This window comes from Simochromis diagramma, unplaced genomic scaffold, assembly GCF_900408965.1.
Source record: "Simochromis diagramma unplaced genomic scaffold, fSimDia1.1 OVJJ01000361.1, whole genome shotgun sequence".
Taxonomy (NCBI): Eukaryota; Metazoa; Chordata; class Actinopteri; order Cichliformes; family Cichlidae; genus Simochromis; species Simochromis diagramma.
Genome location: NW_024386860.1, coordinates 10,824,536 through 10,845,990, shown reverse-complemented (window position 1 = coordinate 10,845,990; position 21,455 = coordinate 10,824,536). Strand labels below are relative to the sequence as shown.

At 38.1% G+C, this 21,455-nt stretch overlaps 2 protein-coding genes across 4 annotated transcripts in view; one reads left to right on the top strand and one right to left on the bottom strand.

Moving 5' to 3' along the window:
* LOC120732719 (sialic acid-binding Ig-like lectin 10) overlaps nucleotides 1-5,634 on the top strand; it is a 30,801-nt gene extending 25,167 nt beyond the window's left edge. For all 3 annotated transcript variants that reach the window (XM_040030502.1, XM_040030503.1, XM_040030504.1), the window contains 5 exons: nucleotides 751-1,035; nucleotides 1,129-1,410; nucleotides 1,541-1,646; nucleotides 1,735-1,804; nucleotides 4,406-5,634. In XM_040030502.1, the coding sequence (XP_039886436.1) occupies nucleotides 751-1,035; nucleotides 1,129-1,410; nucleotides 1,541-1,646; nucleotides 1,735-1,804; nucleotides 4,406-4,774 (1,112 nt within the window). In that variant the 3' untranslated portion in view covers nucleotides 4,775-5,634. The remainder of the gene's footprint in view (nucleotides 1-750; nucleotides 1,036-1,128; nucleotides 1,411-1,540; nucleotides 1,647-1,734; nucleotides 1,805-4,405) is intronic.
* Nucleotides 5,635-14,534: 8,900 nt separating this feature from the next.
* Nucleotides 14,535-19,002, bottom strand: LOC120732715 (sialic acid-binding Ig-like lectin 12). The gene is made up of 8 exons (XM_040030495.1): nucleotides 18,944-19,002; nucleotides 18,625-18,714; nucleotides 17,939-18,307; nucleotides 17,109-17,438; nucleotides 16,478-16,789; nucleotides 16,107-16,221; nucleotides 15,307-15,364; nucleotides 14,535-15,208 (listed from the first exon to the last, which is right to left on the bottom strand). Exons 2-8 carry the CDS (start codon nucleotides 18,665-18,667, stop codon nucleotides 15,140-15,142), a joined length of 1,296 nt encoding a protein of 431 aa, XP_039886429.1. The 5' UTR covers nucleotides 18,668-18,714; nucleotides 18,944-19,002; the 3' UTR covers nucleotides 14,535-15,139.
* Between the last annotated feature and the right edge of the window lie 2,453 nt (nucleotides 19,003-21,455).

The window sequence follows — 21,455 nt, the reverse complement described above, 5'->3', positions numbered from 1 at the left end:
GTTTAAAACTGTAGCGCGCAGATTACTTACATAGTCAGCTACTTCCGTGCAACTGAAATAAGGTGCGGTAAGCTGAACACAGCTTCAATCGTCTGTTTGTTGAAAAATAGTAACGGACCGCATTTTCTTGTTAGTAACTGTAACGGCGTTGTAATGATAGGAATAGTAATTAGTCAGATTGCTCGTTACTGAAAAAAGTAACGCCGTTACTTGTAACGCCGTTATTCCCATCACTGGTTTTCTTTTCTTTTTTTAAAAAAAAAAACTACAATAATTCTTTGTGCTTTTTTACCTCCTTAATAAACCAAAACTGTGCCACAGATAAAAGGAAACTCGAGATCCCTGGGAATATAACTGTTAATGAGGGAAGCACAGACCTTTACAATGAAAATTACACTGACTTGCACAACACTGCAGGTCAGTGTCAAAGACAGCAACACTGACATTTGCTAGTGGTGGATGGCTTTGTCAGTCCTGACACTTAACTGACAGCACAGACCTTTGCAATTAAACTGATTTGCACAATGACACTGGATCAGCTTGTCATCCCAAATGTGATAAGAATACACTGAACTGTATATCTATACATCTGTACAGCAAAATATCTGGAGACAAATTTGACTTTACCTTTTTGAATAGTTTTATGATGGTTGTTACCACAGAGGACAACTAAGCTGATTATTGTTTTTTCCCATTTTATTTCAATTATTTTCTTCATTCTGAAAAAAACTACTGCAATGTGCTCCACAGATACAAGGACACCTCAAATCACTGGGAATACAATCATAAAGGAGGGAGATGTTCTGAATCTGACCTGCAGTGTTGATAGTTTTCCTCCAGCCCTTATCATGTGGAGAGACCTTAGCTCTAAAACAAACAGCAAAGATACTGGAGCTTACACTGACCTGCAAAATGACAGTGGCTCAGCTACACTTGTCATCCAGAATGTGACAGCAGAAGATTCGGGACAGTACACCTGCACAGCAACACATCCAGACACAACTGTAACATCATCTGTCAGTGTGATTGTGTCTTGTAAGTAGATAGTACGGTTGTTTGATGTGAAGTTCATATTTACACTTAAAATCATACCTTACCTTGTTTATATTTCTGGTCATGTGTTTTCAGGGTTTTCAAAGATCCAGGATGTCTCTGAATGTGTGCTTCAAGCAGAGGTTTTGACCTGTGTGTGTATCAGTGAAGGGTTTCCTTTACCTACCATCAAATGGCCGCTCCTAGGAAACCACAAAGAGTACGCTATCAAAACGACTGTGTCAAATCACACAGTCAACAGCACTGTCAGTCTAAAGGTAAAAAACTATGGCAACAGCACTGTTGAATGTGTGAGCAACAATGAAAAGGGAGAAGCAAAAAAAAATCTAATGATCCGAAGTGTGCCCGATACAGTAGGTATGTATTCTAATTTTCATAAGTGAGACCTTTGCATTTATAAAAACATTAGAAAATCAATTAATTGGACTGTATATAATTGAAAGCATCTTTGAAATTACCTTTTTCATGTTGTTCCATTTGAGTACAGCTGACTCATCCGTTTTGAACGTGGGATATTTAGAAATCATCATTGCCTTTTTGATTGGAGTAGTTCTTTCTGCAGTTGTTTGCTGTTTGATTAAAAAATGTTCAAGGTACGACACTTATTTTTATTATATTTTCGTTTTTTTTAAATAGATGTATTTACACTTGACTTTAATAATGTAAAACCCTTTTATTCAGAAAAAAAACAAAGAATTCTGGAAATTTGGATGAGACTTTGGAGATGGTAACAAGTCAAGACGATCCACAGGTATTTATGTTCATTTGGCTTTTTTTTTTTTTTTAACATAATTATAAAGTATTTAATTGTGCACAAATATCCTCATTACTGAAATATACATATTTAGTCTTTTGGTTTTCTATATAGTTTTAACTTACTAAAAGATCTGCAAGGATAAACAAGTACTGGAGGTAGGTTACTGTGTATTCATGATACCTTTGAACTACGTCCAACCTCTATCAGTCTGTTTCATCAGCATTTGCTTAAGGAAAATATATGCAATAAAAGAGGACAGAGAAAAAGAAAACTCATCTTTTTTTTTTAGATAGATATAATTTATTTCGAACATGCAAATATAATCAAATTATATTTGATTATATTTGCTTCAAAGTTTTGCAATTTTAAAAAACAGGGACAGATCAGTACCAAAAATTAATTGGTTCTTTTCATAAGCCCACCCTTTATTTCTCCACCTAGTTTCATGTTACCCAAAAGGGTAAGTTTTGCATAATCCTCCTAAATCACTGAAAACAGATAAATCAACATAATCCCAGTTATTCTCATTAAGATTATTTCATGAAAACACTGTGGACTATAACATAGGAATGCTGAACCACATATACAGGGAGTGCAGAATTATTAGGCAAGTTGTATTTTTGAGGAATAATTTTATTATTGAACAACAACCATGTTCTCAATGAACCCAAAAAACTCATTAATATCAAAGCTGAATGTTTTTGGAAGTAGTTTTTAGTTTGTTTTTAGTTTTAGCTATTTTAGGGGGATATCTGTGTGTGCAGGTGACTATTACTGTGCATAATTATTAGGCAACTTAACAAAAAACAAATATATACCCATTCCAATTGTTTATTTTTACCAGTGAAACCAATATAACATCTCCACATTCACAAATATACATTTCTGACATTCAAAAACAAAACAAAAACAAATCAGCGACCAATATAGCCACCTTTCTTTGCAAGGACACTCAAAAGCCTGCCATCCATGGATTCTGTCAGTGTTTTGATCTGTTCACCATCAACATTGCGTGCAGCAGCAACCACAGCCTCCCAGACACTGTTCAGAGAGGTGTACTGTTTTCCCTCCTTGTAAATCTCACATTTGATGATGGACCACAGGTTCTCAATGGGGTTCAGATCAGGTGAACAAGGAGGCCATGTCATTAGTTTTTCTTCTTTTATACCCTTTCTTGCCAGCCACGCTGTGGAGTACTTGGACGCGTGTGATGGAGCATTGTCCTGCATGAAAATCATGTTTTTCTTGAAGGATGCAGACTTCTTCCTGTACCACTGCTTGAAGAAGGTGTCTTCCAGAAACTGGCAGTAGGACTGGGAGTTGAGCTTGACTCCATCCTCAACCCGAAAAGGCCCCACAAGCTCATCTTTGATGATACCAGCCCAAATCAGTACTCCACCTCCACCTTGCTGGCGTCTGAGTCGGACTGGAGCTCTCTGCCCTTTACCAATCCAGCCACGGGCCCATCCATCTGGCCCATCAAGACTCACTCTCATTTCATCAGTCCATAAAACCTTAGAAAAACCAGTCTTGAGATATTTCTTGGCCCAGTCTTGACATTTCAGCTTGTGTGTCTTGTTCAGTGGTGGTCGTCTTTCAGCCTTTCTTACCTTGGCCATGTCTCTGAGTATTGCACACCTTGTGCTTTTGGGCACTCCAGTGATGTTGCAGCTCTGAAATATGGCCAAACTGGTGGCAAGTGGCATCTTGGCAGCTGCACGCTTGACTTTTCTCAGTTCATGGGCAGTTATTTTGCGCCTTGGTTTTTCCACATGCTTCTTGCGACCCTGTTAACTATTTTGAATGAAACGCTTGATTGTTCGATGATCACGCTTCAGAAGCTTTGCAATTTTGAGACTGCTGCATCCCTCTGCAAGATATCTCACTATTTTTGACTTTTCTGAGCCTGTCAAGTCCTTCTTTTGACCCATTTTGCCAAAGGAAAGGACGTTGCCTAATAATTATGCACACCTGATATAGGGTGTTGATGTCATTAGACCACACCCCTTCTCATTACAGAGATGCACATCACCTAATATGCTTAATTGGTAGTAGGCTTTCGAGCCTATACAGCTTGGAGTAAGACAACATGCATGAAGAGGATGATGTGGACAAAATACTCATTTGCCTAATAATTCTGCACTCCCTGTAGATCCATAATTTGTTGGATAAAGACAGAATTTCTGTAGTTTTGCCTCTGTACACAGCCATATCAGATTTTTAATCAAACAATCAATGTAATAGACCTTCATCTTTAATTAGGAGTTTTACCAAAAAAAAATGCATAAATTGAAGTTTCTGTTAGATAGTATGTCTTATAGTACAGTCAGCACCATGATTTCTGTCTTTCTTGCTGCTATTTCAAACACCACAACTTAAACTTAATGGAAAAATGTAAGGAATGTGTAAGCATTGTGAAAAAGTAATTTAGGTTTGAATCAACCTGATTTTCAACCCACAGAAGAAAGAACTGCATGACATGATTTTGACATTAGTATTGCAGTATTGCAGATTACCCAGATAGACACAATCTAATGTGCAATACTGGGTTTTTGGAGGCTGGTAATTGACTTGTATCATTTACGTTGTACCTAGCACATATATGATGGTCAAGAAACACAAGACAATCAGTCCAACCCACAAGAAGAAGTTGAAGATGAAAGTGTGGCAGCAGAGAAAGACGTGCCTGAACTCAGCGGTGCTCCGCAAGAAGTGGAGTATGCAGACATTGATTTTTCCCTATTGAAAAGAAACAGCAAGTCAGAGAGAAAGCAAGAACGCACAAAGACGGAGTATGCTGAAATTAAGAAAGCAATAAAAGACAAACAGGAAGATGAAATGGTGAAGGGCGAGGAGGAGGAGATGATGACAGAGATGGACCTGAAACAGTCTGAACTAGAAAAGGAGAAAGAGGAAGACGAGCCAGTGTACTCCACTGTGAATGATGTAATCGACAAAATTTGAGTTTCATTGTGGGTTTCCCTCGGATGAATGTCTTTGATCTGGTGGTTTTGTGTATGAATAATTCCACTTTGAACCATTTTTCTCACACTGTCATCTCCACACCTCTGCGTCTTAAAGTTGCGTCTCTGCAAAATAAGAACTGGAACTTGGACATAATTTCCTAATCCCTCTGTTATTTTGCTGTCATGTTTTTGGTTTAATAACCTTTTCAGGTAACATTTTAAATGTTTTATTATGCAAGGGTAAGTGTGCTTCTTTGGACTGAACACATTTGCCTAACATGTAAAAGGTCCCCAGTCAGGACCAAGAGAAGACAGCAGGCACAAACCAAGCCTCAGGGCATCACAGCTAGTGTACTCCTAGTTTACATCCCAGTCCCCATTAAATAGGAGTGTTATGCCTCAAAGATCATCAGACATAAAATCTGAGCCAAATCCTATCAGGTGTGGCAATACTAACTTACCTAGATCGTTTAAGGATAAATACTTGCTTGAAACGTCCAACAGGTGAGCACTTTTTAATGGCCAATATTGTTCTCGTTCTGGGAAAATGTTACTCAACAAATTCTTCCCGGGATGCTTTTCTCTCTGGACATTCTGTCATAGCTTAATGAGATTAATAATTTTGAGTATAAAACATGTCTACTGTAGGTTAAATGCCCTCTGCACATTTGTTACACTCACCAGCAGAGGGCAGAGTAAACCCTTAAGTCAGTCTGTATCTTGTGGTCTGTCATGAGACTGTGAACCTGGTGCTTCTGCACTGACAGCTTGTATATTTTGCCTGGTCCTGCTTGGTGAGGTAAAAAAAAAAAAAAACCGTTAGATTTTCTACACCTCTGTTTCTCTATTTAATTTGTGTAAAACAAGCACATTGTAAACTGTTAAAACTGGTCCATATTTTACTCACCTGTTTCATATCCTTTGTATTTTTTCTGTGTGTCATTGTGTGGTGTAAATGTCTTCAACTTTTTTAATTTAAATAATTAATATCTAATTGAATTAGTAAATAATGCATGCACAAATCACACTTTGTATTTGTTTGATTCCTTATGTTAAATTATGCTGGACTAATTCCTGATAGTGTCTGCACAACACTCCACCAAGGACCAACTGTCCAACTGTCACTGTGATCCACTGGTCTAAGCAAAAGTAGTAAAGACACAAATACCATTGCAAATTCTAATACTACAAAGTATTGCAATCATATTGCCTGCTGACTGTGGGTTAGTGGTAGTGATGGGCAAAGCGAGGCTTTGCGGAACTTTGACGCATTTATGCAAGACTTGTATCGCGGATTAAAAATAATCTGACACCCATCTCCACAGTGACACACCTTCACCCACTCTTTTGCTAATCGTCACATTTTGATAAAAGCTATCTGTGGCACAGACAAGCACTGCACACACACACACACACAAAACGGCGCATACTCATTATTACCACATGTTTGGGTGGATGGGTTTTTTTCCGTTCCGTTCATTCACAGTAGCAATACTCCTGCACATGGGAGTTAGAGCTGAAATTTAAGTTTTCTCCTTGAAAGCAGAGGCAGTTTCTCTTGAGATCATTTAATAATTTTTCAGCACAATGCATTACTCTCTCTTTCTCTGCTTGTGGAAGTCATTGGAGTCAGCAGGGGAGCTGGTCCCAGGTAGGGACTACTTGCGTGACCCCACCCCAGGGAAAAGGGTAACATCTCCTGGGTCTAGGAGCCGATTGTCTCTCCGGGGTTGAGGGTATCTGGACCTGGGGTATAGAGTATGTTTGGGGAGTGTGAGTGTGTGTAAGGTGTCGATTTCTGTTTGTCTCCACGTTGGGTGAGTGCTGAGTATTTGTATATGTGTTCATAAGGGTGGGAATGCATGTTTGTGTCTGTGTGTTCCTGTTTGTCTTTGTCTATATCTATGTCTTAATCCTGTGGTAAATCATGTTGCTTCATTTTTTAATTTAATTTTTTTTTTTTTTTTTTTTTTTAGTGGAAATTAAGTCCTGTTTGATTATGGAATGATATGAGGCCTGAGTGAGGTAGGAAGATATTTGTGGAAGTTTAGTCATACTTAGAGATGTCAGCAAATGACCACCAGATATTAGAGCAAGAAGATGAAAGTTCAGGCAAAGGAAAAAGCAGCTTTTGATGAGTCTGAGAAGTCCATTATGGATAAAAGGAATTGTGTAAGCTAGCTCTCTGAAGTTCTGGGATTTGGTTTGTAAAGCCCATACAGGACACCGGCCTGTGAAGGGAATCTTTTCATGGCAGCTTTGTTGAAATGTATTTAGGAGAGCTCTCACTTTCCAGAGGGCTTTGTTATTTCCCCCCTTATCACAGACGTCAAGATCATTTGTTACTTTGACAGGCTGCCAAATGCTGAAGAATCTGTCTCAACCTATTGACCTGTTATAACCAGGAACCATTGTTGCTTGTTTTATGTTTGAGATCAGAGGTCCACTTATTTGATGGCCGTGGGCCGCATTTCCTGTTTTCCTGTTTTATAAAATGAATGAATAAATAAATAAAATTTCAGGTCATTTGAAGACTGGCATTAATGCTACTTTCACTTCAGAAATGGGCACCGCCCTCTGGTTTGTGTGCTCTGATATTTTTTTTTCTAAAACCTGGTTGCCTGTTTTCTGTGTGGTGTAATCAGACGACTACATGTTGGTGGTTGTGGGCAGCGGTGTCCTCTTTTCATTTTTCAACTAAACAAATCAATAAAAAAACAACCCGATTTCAGTATGTTGAAATTGAATTAATAAAGACAGGAGAAGTAGAATTTAATGTACTTTAGCATATATATATTGTGTGTGTGTGTGTGTGTGTGTGTGTGTGTGTGTGTGTGTGTGTGTGTGTGTGTGTGTGTGTGTGTGTGTGTGTGTGTATGTGTGTAAATTCAACTGAAAAATTGTTTATGTCTTCTAAATATTGTAATGCCCAAAGGTTTCAGAGCCTATTAAACAACAACGTGAAGTATGGACGATGGCTGAAAATGTGAGGTAAATGAGTGAATGTTTTGTTTTGGAAGAGGTAAAATAACTGTACATTTATGAGATCCCAATAAATGAAAATTAAGACTCTTTTTGAAAAGAAAGCCCATGTGGTACAAATGTGACCTCAATAGAAAAAGAAATGGTGTTTGACGTAGTGTTCTCAGACTCATGTCTCTGACAGAGAAGAAAAATTAGTTGCTTGGTATTAAGAGGAAATAGGGCGACGTTAATAAAGTTATTGATACTCCAACATCTCGAATTAAAGTTTCACACAATGACATAATGTGATGTGAGAAGAAGTTTTAGCTCTGCATCTAGTACCAAACCAAGAAAAAATAATCTCCAACAGAGTACAAAAAAAACCTGTGATTCAGGTGTGTTGACCCAAGGTGAGATGTAAAACCTGCAGGACACCGGCCCTCGAGGCCTGGAATTGCCCACCCCTGTCCTAGGACCTGGCGTCCACATATGTGGACATCACATTTTGGGTTATTTAGACCAAAATACTAAATCTTGCTCAACAAGGGCCTGATATCCACTTATGAGGACATTATACTGCAACTGTTCTATCGAAATTTCAAATGAATATCCTCATACGTGGCTCTCATTTTTCTCAGACACAAAAATTTGATTAAAAAAAAAAAAATCTGGTAATTCTTTGTTTTTATATTCATCAGGTCCCAATCAGCCCAAATATCAAAGAGATATTAAAAAATGCATGCCATGGAAGAGTTTGGGTCTTAGGAGTTTAAATCATTACCACACAAAAAATGTTTTTTGTGAAAAAGATGCAGATTAAACACAAAGGAAAGACCCTGTTTTCTCTTTTTGGACAGTTCTAATAAAAAACTATGTACTAACGTAAAACACAAATGGTAACTGTTGAATCTGCTTTTTGTCAGGTATGAACTGATGTCTTAGTATACCTCGGTGGGGAGAGAGCTTATATTTGTCACAGAAAATCTTGTACTTAATACGACCACTTTTATTCCAAATCTCAGGGGCCTCTTACATGCTGTGCTAGAATCCCATCTAGGGAACCCTAAATCAGATTCTGACTTGTTTAAGTCATCATTCATTTGTTTGTTCATTTTTCTAGCACTTTTTTTAGATCTTCAGGAACTAAAAATCTGTGGAAGTACATTTGTGAAGAAGGGTGCTTCCCTTAATCTTAACTTGCAGTGCTGGCAGTTTCACTGCATCTTCTATCAACTGGATTAAATCTGACACCAACAAAGACTTGAACAGAAAAATTGAAAGTAAAACCACAAAAGGCAATGGGTCAGCTTCTCTTACCATTTCTAATATGACACCAGAACTTTCTGGACAGTAGAAGTGTATAGCAACAAACAAGAACAAAATCATTATGAAAACCATTCATGTAAAATGTGAGTACATTTTTTCATATTTATTAATAATGAATAAAATCCTGTCTTCCTTACTCTTACACATATGGAGGAAATTTCTGTTCATGTGAGTTTACTGTGGATTTGACCTAATGTTGAGATTCATTTTCAGTATTTGCAGCTGGTCCAAGAATTTTGAATAGCTCTGGGTGTGAGGTTCAATCAGAGGTTCTGTGCTGTATGTGCAACAGTGAGGAGTTGGCCATTTTATGGTGGCCACATTTGAAAAGCCACACTGAGTATGTAACAACCAACGTGTCAATGCTACATTTATGCTAGTTCTAACATTAATCAATTAACCTGAATTTTTGTACATATCTTGTAATATATCCCAGTATCCAGTTTTGCCTTTACTATTATTAGCACCATTGTTATAAGCTTATCTTTATTTGCTCAATTTTTTCATAAAGTTTTAACTCATCTTATATAAAAACTTATAAAGGCAAGTTAGTAATTGTTAATAAATTGTGATTCCTAACTAATCAGGACAATATACATAAATAAAGCATTTTTTAAAATTACATGTAAGAATTAATAAATTTTTTGTCTTTGAGGAACCAAAGTTATCACAGAAAACACCCAAATTATGTGAACTTCTGGGCTTTGGTGGGGTCTTCAGTAATTTTCATTTCTATTAATTAATTTCATTCCAGAAAAAAACAGACGAGCTCTGAAAACTGAAGACCTGGATATGGTGACCATTGAAGCTGTTCCATTGGTAATGTAAATTCTTAGTTGGACAATATCTGAATATTACACTAGTAGTGCATTAATTAACTTCTCGGTAAACTATAGGGAACATTAAATTACAAGAAAAACGGAATACGCTAAAATTAAGACAAAGAAGGGAAAATGATGGTCGACTGCTGTCATAGTGTTGTCTAATATGCAAATCTTAGTGTGCAGGTACCTTTCCGTGATTGGTGGATACAGAGGATGGACCATACTGATTGGCTAACTAGCTGGAAATGACTTATATGTTAATGCAACCATGGACTGCTATTCATTCCTCCTCAGCTCATCCCAACCAGCAGACCTTTGCAAACAAGTTTTTTAGGGGTGGCCTTTTTTGTTTGATTATAGTTTTCTCCTGTTTTTCTTAGTCACCAGCTCCTTTTTAGTGTCAAATTACCCAACAAACTAACACATTATAAATAAATCATTATCAAACTGTACCAATTGTGTGATGTAAGTGGGGTCTGATGAAGATGGATCACCCTAATGTTGTGGTTTGGCCTCTCCCCACCGCAGGGAAAAGGGTAACACCACCTGGGTCTGGGTGCAGTTCCCCCCTCCAAGGGCAAGGGTACCTAGACCCGGTTTGTAGAGTATGCTTGGGGAGTGTGATCGTGTGTACAGCGTCTCTTTATGTCTGTCTCCACGTTGGTTGAGTGTGGAGTAAGTGCATATGAGAGCATGAGGGTGGGAATGGATGTTTGTGTCTGTGTGTGCCTGTATGTCTGTGTCTATATGTCAGGTTGGGTATCAGACGCCACCTCTCTGGGGACATCTCAGGCCCTCCAAGGTTTGGAGGCCTATCTCCACCCACCACCACTTCCCCTGCCAGTGGCGGACTCCCTCAGGTATCGGTGCGTTGGTGGTTCTTTGTGTCTGGGGGTGGGCGTCCGGGTACACACCGGCTCACTCCTTGGCAGCCGCTTATCGGGGCCTGGAGCCTGGGGCTTGCTCGGGCCACTTCGGAGGTGGGGTGCCCCCGGCCTCTCGGCCTGGGGCTCGGTCACTCAGGCACAGCTGGCTGCCGGCGGAGCTCACGGGCACGTCACTGCAACCCCCCCTGGCTTCTGCTCCGCAGCTGCTGAGTGAGCCCTCATCTGGGACTCTCCTCAGCTCTTACTGGGACAGTGGCACGGCTGCCCCTCTGTTGGTCTTCCTTGGTCTCTTGTGTTCTGGGGGCCTCTGGATGTCTGGAGTTTTGATCTCCTCCATACCTGCTTCATACCCTGGAGGACGGGGCTGTGGCTCCCCACACTCCCTAGCAGATCGTTACATGGAGAAACCTTTGGAATGCAAGCATGCTGATCCACACAGGTATGCACACAGGTGTACACACGGGTATTCACAGACGCGGACTAGAGCTTTCTTGGCTGCTGCCTCAAAGCACATTGTGCGCTGTCTATCTTGCGTGCTGCACAATATCGTTTATTATTCAGTATCTACTGATATCTACTGCTAGCTAGTTTATTGTGATGGTGCTGTTTTTTTTATTATGTTGCTCTTTGTTGTTTGCTTTCTCTTCTGTTTTTTTTCTCCATACAGGTGACCCAGGAGTTTTGTTTGTTTGGTTTTTTTTGTTGTTTTTTTTGTTTTTGTTTTTTCTTTCTTCCCCCCCCCCTTCTCACCGTCTCTTCTCCCCTTTGGTTTTCTCTCTCTCCCTCTCTTTCTTTCATTCTTTCTCCCTGTCCTATCCCCCAGTCATGTCTGTCCCGTTTGTAGCAACTGAAAATAAAATAAATTCATAATTATAATAAAGGTCAATCAAATGGACCAATATGGCAAGGCCATGATGATCCACTTGGTAAAATAAATCCACTTGGCATCTATCTTGGCCTTAAGACAACAATTCTGATGGCTAAAGATCCAAACGGGACAAAAAAAAAAAAAAAGAAATAACAGACTCTTGAGGCCTTCTGTCCAGGCCCCTAAATTTAACCCAGTTAATTACCAGTTAAGTACACCAGTCTAGAAGGGAGCTGCCATTAATGGATATGGCTGATGGAGGTTGGGCCTACAAGGCCAGTCCTGTCCCTGGTTTTTATCTGAGACAACCGGGGTAGAAATTCTGATCGTTTTGAGGCAGTTAGAGCTGGGCGAATCGCCTCATCCACATTTGTTCTATCTAAGCTCTGTACAGACTGTTGGGTAACACTCATATGTCAGAGGGTAGGACTCTTTTAGCAGAGAGACAATTCAGGCTTCCTGTATTGGGTGCTGGTTCCACCAGATTGACACCACCTCTTATGTTTCACTATGTTCTGTTTTGCATTTTCAAAAATACACTCACAATATACTCATAAACAAAACTTTCTTTATCAGACAAGTTTTTAGATAGCATCGGAGAGTGGGCAGAAGTCATATCAGGTAACTTCATAAAGCTATAAAGGAGCAAAAGCAGCCTTATTCTATACATGCACATAGGTATGAAGTCTTTACTACTGATGAGGACAAACTGTATTTAGATTGAAACAACTGTGACCTTAAAATAGTAAAGTGTCAACAGGAACTTAGAGTGAATAAAATTATACTATATGGGGCAACATACTAATCATAATAATTGTCCAGAAACCTTTTAGAACACAGTGTAAATCCCAAAAAGCTGATTCTTTTTAGCTGGATGTTTTCAGTGGGAGAAAAATTTCATCACTCACCTAAATGACATTTTGCAACCCAGCAAACTTGAAATCCATCTCTAGCAAAGACAGAAGTTCTTTCAAATATCTGTGGGAGTTTCTCTTTTCATATTAATAAAAATCATAATTAAATATGTGGCTATTATTTTATTTATTTAAGTTGCACCAAAAACATCATTAACATAGATGCAGAACTCCCTGAATCTCCCAAATATTTCAAAGCTTCACACTTGATACTAAAAATAATCCCTGATTTCATTGCTGTTAAAATGTCACATTAATGGTGGTTTTAGCTCTAAGTGTGGCTGCAGTCTAAGAGGAAATAGTGGTGGACAGAGTATAGAAGAACTTCCTGGAAACATGTTAAAGATGCAAAGAGAAGTAAATTAAATAAATAACAGCAAAGGCTGGACTGTGTTGTTTTGTCATGTTCTGTTATTACAGAAGATGGTTCTGATGTCATTTGACACAAACATCATGGAAGCTCTAAGAAAGCAGCATTTAAGTTTCAAGGGAGGTTGTCAGTGCTGAAGTCAGATCTGAAAAAAAGCTTCAATGACCTCGACGAGTCAGACTCTAGATCATATCGAGTTATTATTGTTAGTAAGATGAAGAATGTCTATATGTTGATTTCTGATGCAAACGTCACAGTTACAGGTGTCAAAAACCTACAGCAATACTCCCACAAATTTGATTCTGAGAAACGTTTCATCACCCATCCAAGTGACTTCTTTAGTCTCAGCTGACTGCAGACTGGTGGTCATGGCAATTTGCATATTAATGATCAAGAGACTGACCTCATATTTAGCAATGAGACGCTAAATGTTTTCTCTTATGTCTGTGTCATTCTGACTCGCTCTCTTCACGTCCACATGATTTCAGGAGAATGTCCAGAGCAGTGAGCAGTTGAGGTATTGTTTCAAACTGTTTAAATATCGGTAGATTTAAAGACAAAGCTTCTACATAAATGCAGTTTCATGTTTGATCTGTATATTGTGGTGTGAATTAGTATAATCTGCAGTTACTGTTCTCGCGAGAACTAAAGTATATATTTATGTACTTCCTAAATAGACATCGGTATAATTTCAGTCTGGCTAAACATGTTCTCAGAGTTTACCACAGTAAGACACTATAACAGTCATCTGTAAATTCACACAATTTTTCTGTAGGTTGCAAAAGAAAACTGAAAGAAACTAAAACTACTGCAAGCACCTCTCCAGGGTTCTGTTTTTGTGGAGATGAGAAATAGCCTGAAGGACTGAGCTGGACTTTTGCAATAGCAGGATTTCCAGGTGTCCAGCACAACACAGGCATCCCTCGACTGAGAGGCACCAAATCTAGAAATAGCTGAAATTTTCTGTGGCCTCAAAGCACACAGCATGTTTACTAGTGTGGACAGAACACGGAGAAAGGAAACAGTTTTAAGAGGTGAACAACACTCAACATATGGAGCAAGTCCTGAGCCTTGACCTTGACAGCTTCTGAAACTTGAAAACAAAAACAGTGAAGGTGTTCTCGCTCACGGGGGCACAGGCAGAGGAGGCAAGAGTACAGAAATTCTGTAATTAGTAATATTACAGAATATAATATTAGTAAATGAGAAAACAAATTAATCTAAATTTTAATTACAATTCTAATGAATGTACTCAGACTTAATCTGTTATTTAAAATATACATTTTCTGTTGCCTGCATGATGTTGGGTGGCTTTGCCTCCACACCAAAAAACAGAAAAAAACAGTCAGTGGTTAAAGTTAAATTTGGCAAGTGGGGGAACACACGATCTGTTTTAGCAGCTCAGTGTGGGTAAAATACTCACAACTCACAATAATTTCTAATGTGAGCTCCAGTAGATTTTCTAAATGTCCTGTTCTCACAGTTTACCACAGTAGTAGACTATAACAGTTATCTGTGAATTCACAAGATTTTAAGCCATAGAAGAAAACTGAACAACAGCTATTGCAAGCATAATAATGATCACATTTACTTTGAACTTAGATTTGAATTTTATTGAAGTGATAAAACAAAAACTTACACGAAGCTACTGATTTTACCTGATACAGACATATGTGAAATGTACAGATGCTTTTTTGCATACAAGAACGTCTCCACAAAGATTCACACAGTTTCACTTTGGTTATGCTTTTGTTGAAGTTGGAGTTTATAAGTAGATTTATTACATTATTTACACAGTATAGTTGGCACCTCAAAGTTTCCTTGTAATAAATGAAGTGGAGTAGCATAGCATTAGATTAAGATTGCATGTCTTGATATCTTTAGCTAATCCCCGCTAAGGACTGCCACTTACAAGAAGCCATCACATGAGAGTGTGTTTTATGAAAACCTCTTTGCCAGGATGTACATCTATATTAGAAACCCTGTTATTGTTTTATTTAGACTGCATTAAACACCATAGCCTAATATCTGAATGATTTTTCTTTTTTGTAAGTGCTGCAACAACACATGATCATCATTGTCCCTTTTTTCTGTCTTTATTTCAACATATTCTGTTTCTCCTCTCCTTCCTGGTTTTGACGTCATTGTCAATGTTGTCCACGTCTTTGGTGCAATGTCATCATTGTCACCAGCAATGCGTTCTCACATGACTAAGTTTCTCCTTCACCTGCCTCTCGCTCATGGATCCCATCATATACTGTTGCTTGATCAGCATCCAGCTATCAGACACATTGCAGGATAATTTGTCAGCTAATAAAAGTTAAACATCTGTATAATTAAGCTACATGACAGAAGGCTAGCTAATGATATACATTACCATTGGAACTGCTTCAGTGGTCACAGTCTCCAGGTTTTCAGACCTCCTCCATTTTTTTCTGAGAACAAATCAATTAATATGAATCCTTCTTGCAGAAGGTCCCACAGCAGCTCACAACAACAGCAGGGCATTTACATAAACTGAATTTTTTCTGTGGTCACTCTGTTTTTTTGTTTTGTTTTTTTCATTTTTCGAGGGAACAAATTATATCTTGAATCATAAATTCCAATTTATCCTTATATGTACATATGATATGTGCATTACTTATGTATACTGGTCCCATTAGCTAGGAATTACAGGGTATTGGAAATGACAGATTGTCAAACTAACTATACATGATTAGCCCAAACATTATGACCAAATGAAGCATATAAACATTATGCTAACAATGGTGAAATCAAAAATCGGCATATATTAGAAAATGTGTGACTGACAGATGTCATCCATAACTGGTGGAACATTGTGTGATATTTTAAAACCTGTTTCTTGTAGCTGCAAGCAAAGAACAGCATATAAAGCAATAAAAAGCAGCAACTGTCAAAATGTTTTGTCTCATCAGTTTTGTTATTATATTGTATTAAAATAAACCAATGTGTGGATGTTTATCGCTAAAAAAGCTGCATTGTGATACAATGAAAGAGGTCATTTGCATCAAATATATAGGAACAGTTTTTTTGTAATATAATAGGATTGATATTAGAAGTCGATTAAATTCTTAGATTAAAATAATCTATATATATTTACAAAAATAAAAAAATAATCTTCACATTCCAAAATTAAACTCTGAAATGTAACTGTACCTGTTGGATTTTGTTACCAAAAAAGCAACAACTGCTGAAAGAATTATCCCAATAAGACAAATCAGAAAGGCCCTCAATGTCGCAGCAATAACTTTCGGGTCTTGTTTGTAAAGATCTGAAATCACAATGTTGAAAAATGTTTTTTGCTTATGTTATATAAAACATGTAAAAACAGGAAGTGAATGTCTTACATTTTTTGATAGCTCTAGTATAGGAGATATATTTTACTTGTAAATACTTACTAACTCTATTTAACTTCTTTACTGTAATGCTGTGATTTAGTTGTCCAATACTATTACTGCTGACACATTCAATAGTGGAGTTGTCTTAAATTTGAGTATAGGGGAGATATTTCACTCGTAAATACTTACAGTTATTTTCTGTATCGTTTGATGATGATGAATTAGCATTAAACTCTTTTATTATAAGGCTGACACTTGATGAGGTATTTCCAATACTATTACTGCTGACACATTCAATAGTGGAGTTGTGATAGTGATCTTGGGACACAGTGATGGTGCTGGTGACTCTGGTGTTTGACACATTGGTTGTTACAGAGTACTCAGTGTGGCTCTCCAAGTGTGGCCATTTGATGGTGGGTGAAGGAAACCCCTCACTGATACACACACAGGTCAAAACCTTTGACTGAGCGACACAAGCGTTATTCAAGATTCTTGCTGCATCTGCAAAAACAGAATAAGAAGCTCAGCATCAAGATTACAGTAAACTCATAGGAACATAAATAGTCTTAACACATTGCTTCAATATAAGAATATCTGATACTGAAGAACACAACAATGTAATTAATATTACATTTACTTTCCAGATTTTAATGAAAACTGCTTTTTTAAGTAAAAAATGCAAAAAATAAGAGCAGACAAAATATAATGTCAGTCATGAAAGTTTTACACTTACAGTAATTACAACATTATTATAATTACTGCTACTACTACTAATACTGTAATAATGATAAAATATACTTTTGCCAAGAGTAATACTCACACTTGACATTAAGAGTTTTTGTCTCATTTGTTTTGACATTTTTGAAGGTGACCTTACAGGTGACGTTACAGGTGACCTTACAGGTGACCTGACCACCGTTGTGTTTTGTTGAAGCGTTAAAGGTCAGAGTTGACTTGAAGGCAGGCATATCCTCAGACTTGAATTCAGTGTTATTTTCTTTGATTTCATAGAGGTTTTGTCCTGATCCACTCCATATCCAGGTGATATTAGGAGTGGATCCAGAGCAGAGACCAGGAGCGCTGCAGGTCAGTGTAGTCTGCTCTCCCTCTGTTATTTCAGGAATCTCCAGTGTGGGCTTTTCACTCAGCTCTAATAGGAAAGTAAATGAAACAAGACATTATAATCAGCATAAAAACCACTACTAATTTAAAGTAGACGTATGATCACTTTGTTAAGTAACTTAAATTGTAAAAAGTACAAGATAAGGCTGAAAAGTTCCAAGACAGATGCAAGCTCTGTGAGGTATACCCAAACATCAGTTTATGTCTGACCAAAGGAATAGACTAAAGGACATTCAGCAGTTTCTGTTTTTCACTTTAGCTGACATATATGATGAATGGAGACACAGGACCTGCATTACAGGAAGTCGTTGTGCCTTTGTGTTAATCTGAGCATCATGTTTATTCACAAAAATCTTTGGAGTGGTAATGATTTAACAACTCTTAAACTCACGTTAAACAAACATGTGCTAGTGCCATAATGCAGCTGTAGTTAATACAACTCATTGTAATTTAGTCGAGCTAACTCATTTAAATCAAACATGATAACGTGGTCACTGTGCATGGAGTATTTGAGGTAGGTTTTGATACCTGTAACTGTGACTGTGATGTTTGCAATCAGTGTGCAGTTAGTCTTTGTCTTAGCGACAGCGTGATATGCTCCAGAGTCCGACTTGGTGAGGTCATCAATAATGATGCTGCAGTTCTTATTTTTCAGGTCAGGCTCCAACAGTGACACCTTCCCTTCAAACTCAGAGCCAGTTTTCGTATTGTTACTGGAGCCAAATATTGTTTTAGTTATGTTTCCATCATGTTTATACCAAGTTATATTTTCAACATGACCATCCTCTGTAGTAAAAGAACATGCTAGAACAACACACAGTCCAGCCTGTGCTGATACATTTTTACCACTTTGTGTGATTATGCTGTTGCTCTTTGGACACTCAGGAGTCCCAGAACCTGAACATGCAAAAACAAAAGAGACAAACCAGAAGAGAAGAAGCTGAGTTCATGAAAATAAAAAATGATGGTAACCAACACCATCAGTTTACATCATTTACAATGTTTATATTTAAAGATGCCTCTTTTACTTTACTTCTGCTGTTAACAGATATGACTTATATAAGCGATGCAGTTCACAGCTGTTGCTTCCCATTTTTAACTTAGTAAATGACATTTTCAAACACAGCTGTCTTTGAAACTGCAGTTTTCCTTCTTTTTGTAGTTTCCTTAAATTCATATATTGATGAAGATTTAAATAAAATTTCCTTCTGTACCTGTGTCAGCGAAGAGCAGAATCACCCAGATGAGAGTTAACATTCTGATTTGAATGACAGCACGGCTTCTCTCCACAGGATAGACGCTTTCTTTTCAAAGCACAAACACACAAAAGGTGCAGTAAAAATATAGAAAGTTCAGTGGCTGATAGAATCACATACAGGATATTACACTTACATATTTACTGTTTTAATATATTTTTTCATGTGACCAATAAACTTGGCTGAGATCTTGAAATATCAAAGTTTAAAGCATCATATTAAAGCATTTCTTGAAGAATACTACAGAGAAAAATGGATGAAAATGTTTTGCCCTCACTCTGTGTGAACCTCCAGCTTTTGTTTCCACACACTGATCTCTGCAGACTGTCTGCTTTCAACTGACTCTTCTTCCTCCTCCTCCTCCTCCTCCTTTGTTACTTCTCTTTGCACTTCAGAAAGTTTCGCTAAGTTTAGCTTTACTCTGCTGGCCATTATTTCCTCTTAGACTGCCACCACACTTACAGCTAAAACCTCCTATCACATTATGATGTTAATGTGAAACTTTAACAGCAGTGAAATCGGAGATAATCTTGAACATGAGGTGCTAAGCTTTCAAATATTTGGATGTTCAAAACGGTTCAATTGTTTTAAAAACAATCGTCTGACAATTATGCATTGTAATGCATTGTAATATATAGATGCATGTTAATGCTCCGCTTTATGGTGTCACTTTGATCTTTGAAATAACTTCTGTATTTGCAAGAGGAAGATTTGCTGCTTTGTAAAATGTTTGTACTAAAGAAGTCATTTAGATGAGTGATGAAATGTTTCTCCTACTGAAAACTGAAGGAGAAGCTGAACAGAATAAACTCTCTGGGATTTACGCATTCTTATTAACATTATTAAGAATGTTAATAATGATCACTTTGTTCTCTCTAAGTTCCTGTTTACACTGTAGTATTTTAATATTACAATTATTTCTGTGTAAATACAATTTGTCCTAATCAGTCATTGACAGCACTAACTAATGTAACCTTTAGACAGCACCACAGTGTGACAGAGAGAAGAACGATGTTGTAACTGACATGTCCCTCAAACATGCTTTCTGTTTCAAAGAGTGACACATCGCTTATTCTGACACTGTAAGTCAAGAATATTCATATAGTACATTTCTGAAAGAGGAAGTAATCCCTGACATACAGAAAAACAGCAGAGCAGTGCCGAAACCTTGCAGCAGGCTCTGGATGCTGGGGTTTAGACAGAGCAGGATTCACAGGGGGCCCTAGCCACCTTCAAAACTGGAACAAATGCAGAGGAATGCTGGGTCTGAACCGCCCTGGGAGCAGGAGCAGGTGCGGGAAGAGAGACAGGTTCTCGGATGATCACAAGCGAGAAAAAGAAATCATTTTCAGGAACATAAAAGTCCTTGATGAGAACCTCAGAGTACGGAACAATTGTTATGGAAGCAGGCTGATAATGAACCTTCTTCTGGTAGTCCAGCACGGGTTCACAATAAACAGTATTAGATTTTTCTGGGCTGCGAACAGCAGTCTTTGCGTTCCACGGAGACCGTGGGAGCATGCATTGAACAATACAACTCTTATTAAATTTGTTTGATGATCTGAATCATTTAAGTGTGACAAAAATACAGATAAAATTGGAAACCAGGAAAGTGGCAAACACTTTTTCACACCACTATACTTGGACATTCACCTGAACGATGGACTGGAGGAACAAAAATGATGCTGTGTATAAGGGGATGAGCAGATTCTACTTTCTAACGAAGCCCAGCTGCTTTAATGTGCCCAGCAAGTTGTTGGAGCTCTTCCATGCCATCTTCCTCTGCTTGTCCACCACTACCATATCCGATTGGTTGATGTCATCCATGTAGAAGAGGTGGTTGATGATTGCTCTATTCCGTTATTGCTGTGAAATGTGTTTCCTTTCCGTTCCTGTTATAAACAGCTTTATGTTTTCCACAATTTACTTACAATATACTCTTTAATTGTGCACAATATTTGACTTTTTTGTCAAATAGCATTTAAGAGTGGTCAGAAGCTATATTAGTTAATTACAAAGTGAAAAAGCAGCAAAAGCTTTTTGTTCAATACATTCGCACAGGTATGGCACCTATGTTTTTAAAATGGTATCTTCTTTATTTTCCTGTATATTACTCTTTGTTTATACAGGGAGTGCAGAATTATTAGGCAAATGGATTGGTAAAGGGCAGAGAGTAAAGGGCAGAGAGCTCCAGTCCGACTCAGACGCCAGCAAGGTGGAGGTGGAGTACTGGTTCGGGCTGGTATCATCAAAGATGAGCTTGTGGGGCCTTTTCGGGTTGAGGATGGAGTCAAGCTCAACTCCCAGTCCTACTGCCAGTTTCTGGAAGACACCTTCTTCAAGCAGTGGTACAGGAAGAAGTCTGCATCCTTCAAGAAAAACATGATTTTCATGCAGGACAATGCTCCATCACACGCGTCCAAGTACTCCACAGCGTGGCTGGCAAGAAAGGGTATAAAAGAAGAAAAACTAATGACATGGCCACCTTGTTCACCTGATCTGAACCCCATTGAGAACCTGTGGTCCATCATCAAATGTGAGATTTACAAGGAGGGAAAACAGTACACCTCTCTGAACAGTGTCTGGGAGGCTGTGGTTGCTGCTGCATGCAATGTTGATGGTGAACAGATCAAAACACTGACAGAATCCATGGATGGCAGGCTTTTGAGTGTCCTTGCAAAGAAAGGTGGCTATATTGGTTGCTGATTTGTTTTTGTTTTGTTTTGGAATGTCAGAAATGTATATTTGTGAATGTGGAGATGTTATATTGGTTTCACTGGTAAAAATAA

What these genes read in the sequence shown, in the direction of transcription:
- LOC120732715 (XM_040030495.1), bottom strand. Translation starts at nt 18,667, where the DNA reads ATGTTAACTCTCATCTGGGTGATTCTGCTCTTCGCTGACACAG. An exon ending in TCTGCTCTTCGCTGACACAG is followed by an intron (nt 18,308 to 18,624) that starts GTACAGAAGGAA and finishes TTGCATGTTCAG; the next exon opens with GTTCTGGGACTCCTGAGTGT. An exon ending in CATCACAGTCACAGTTACAG is followed by an intron (nt 17,439 to 17,938) that starts GTATCAAAACCT and finishes CTTTCCTATTAG; the next exon opens with AGCTGAGTGAAAAGCCCACA.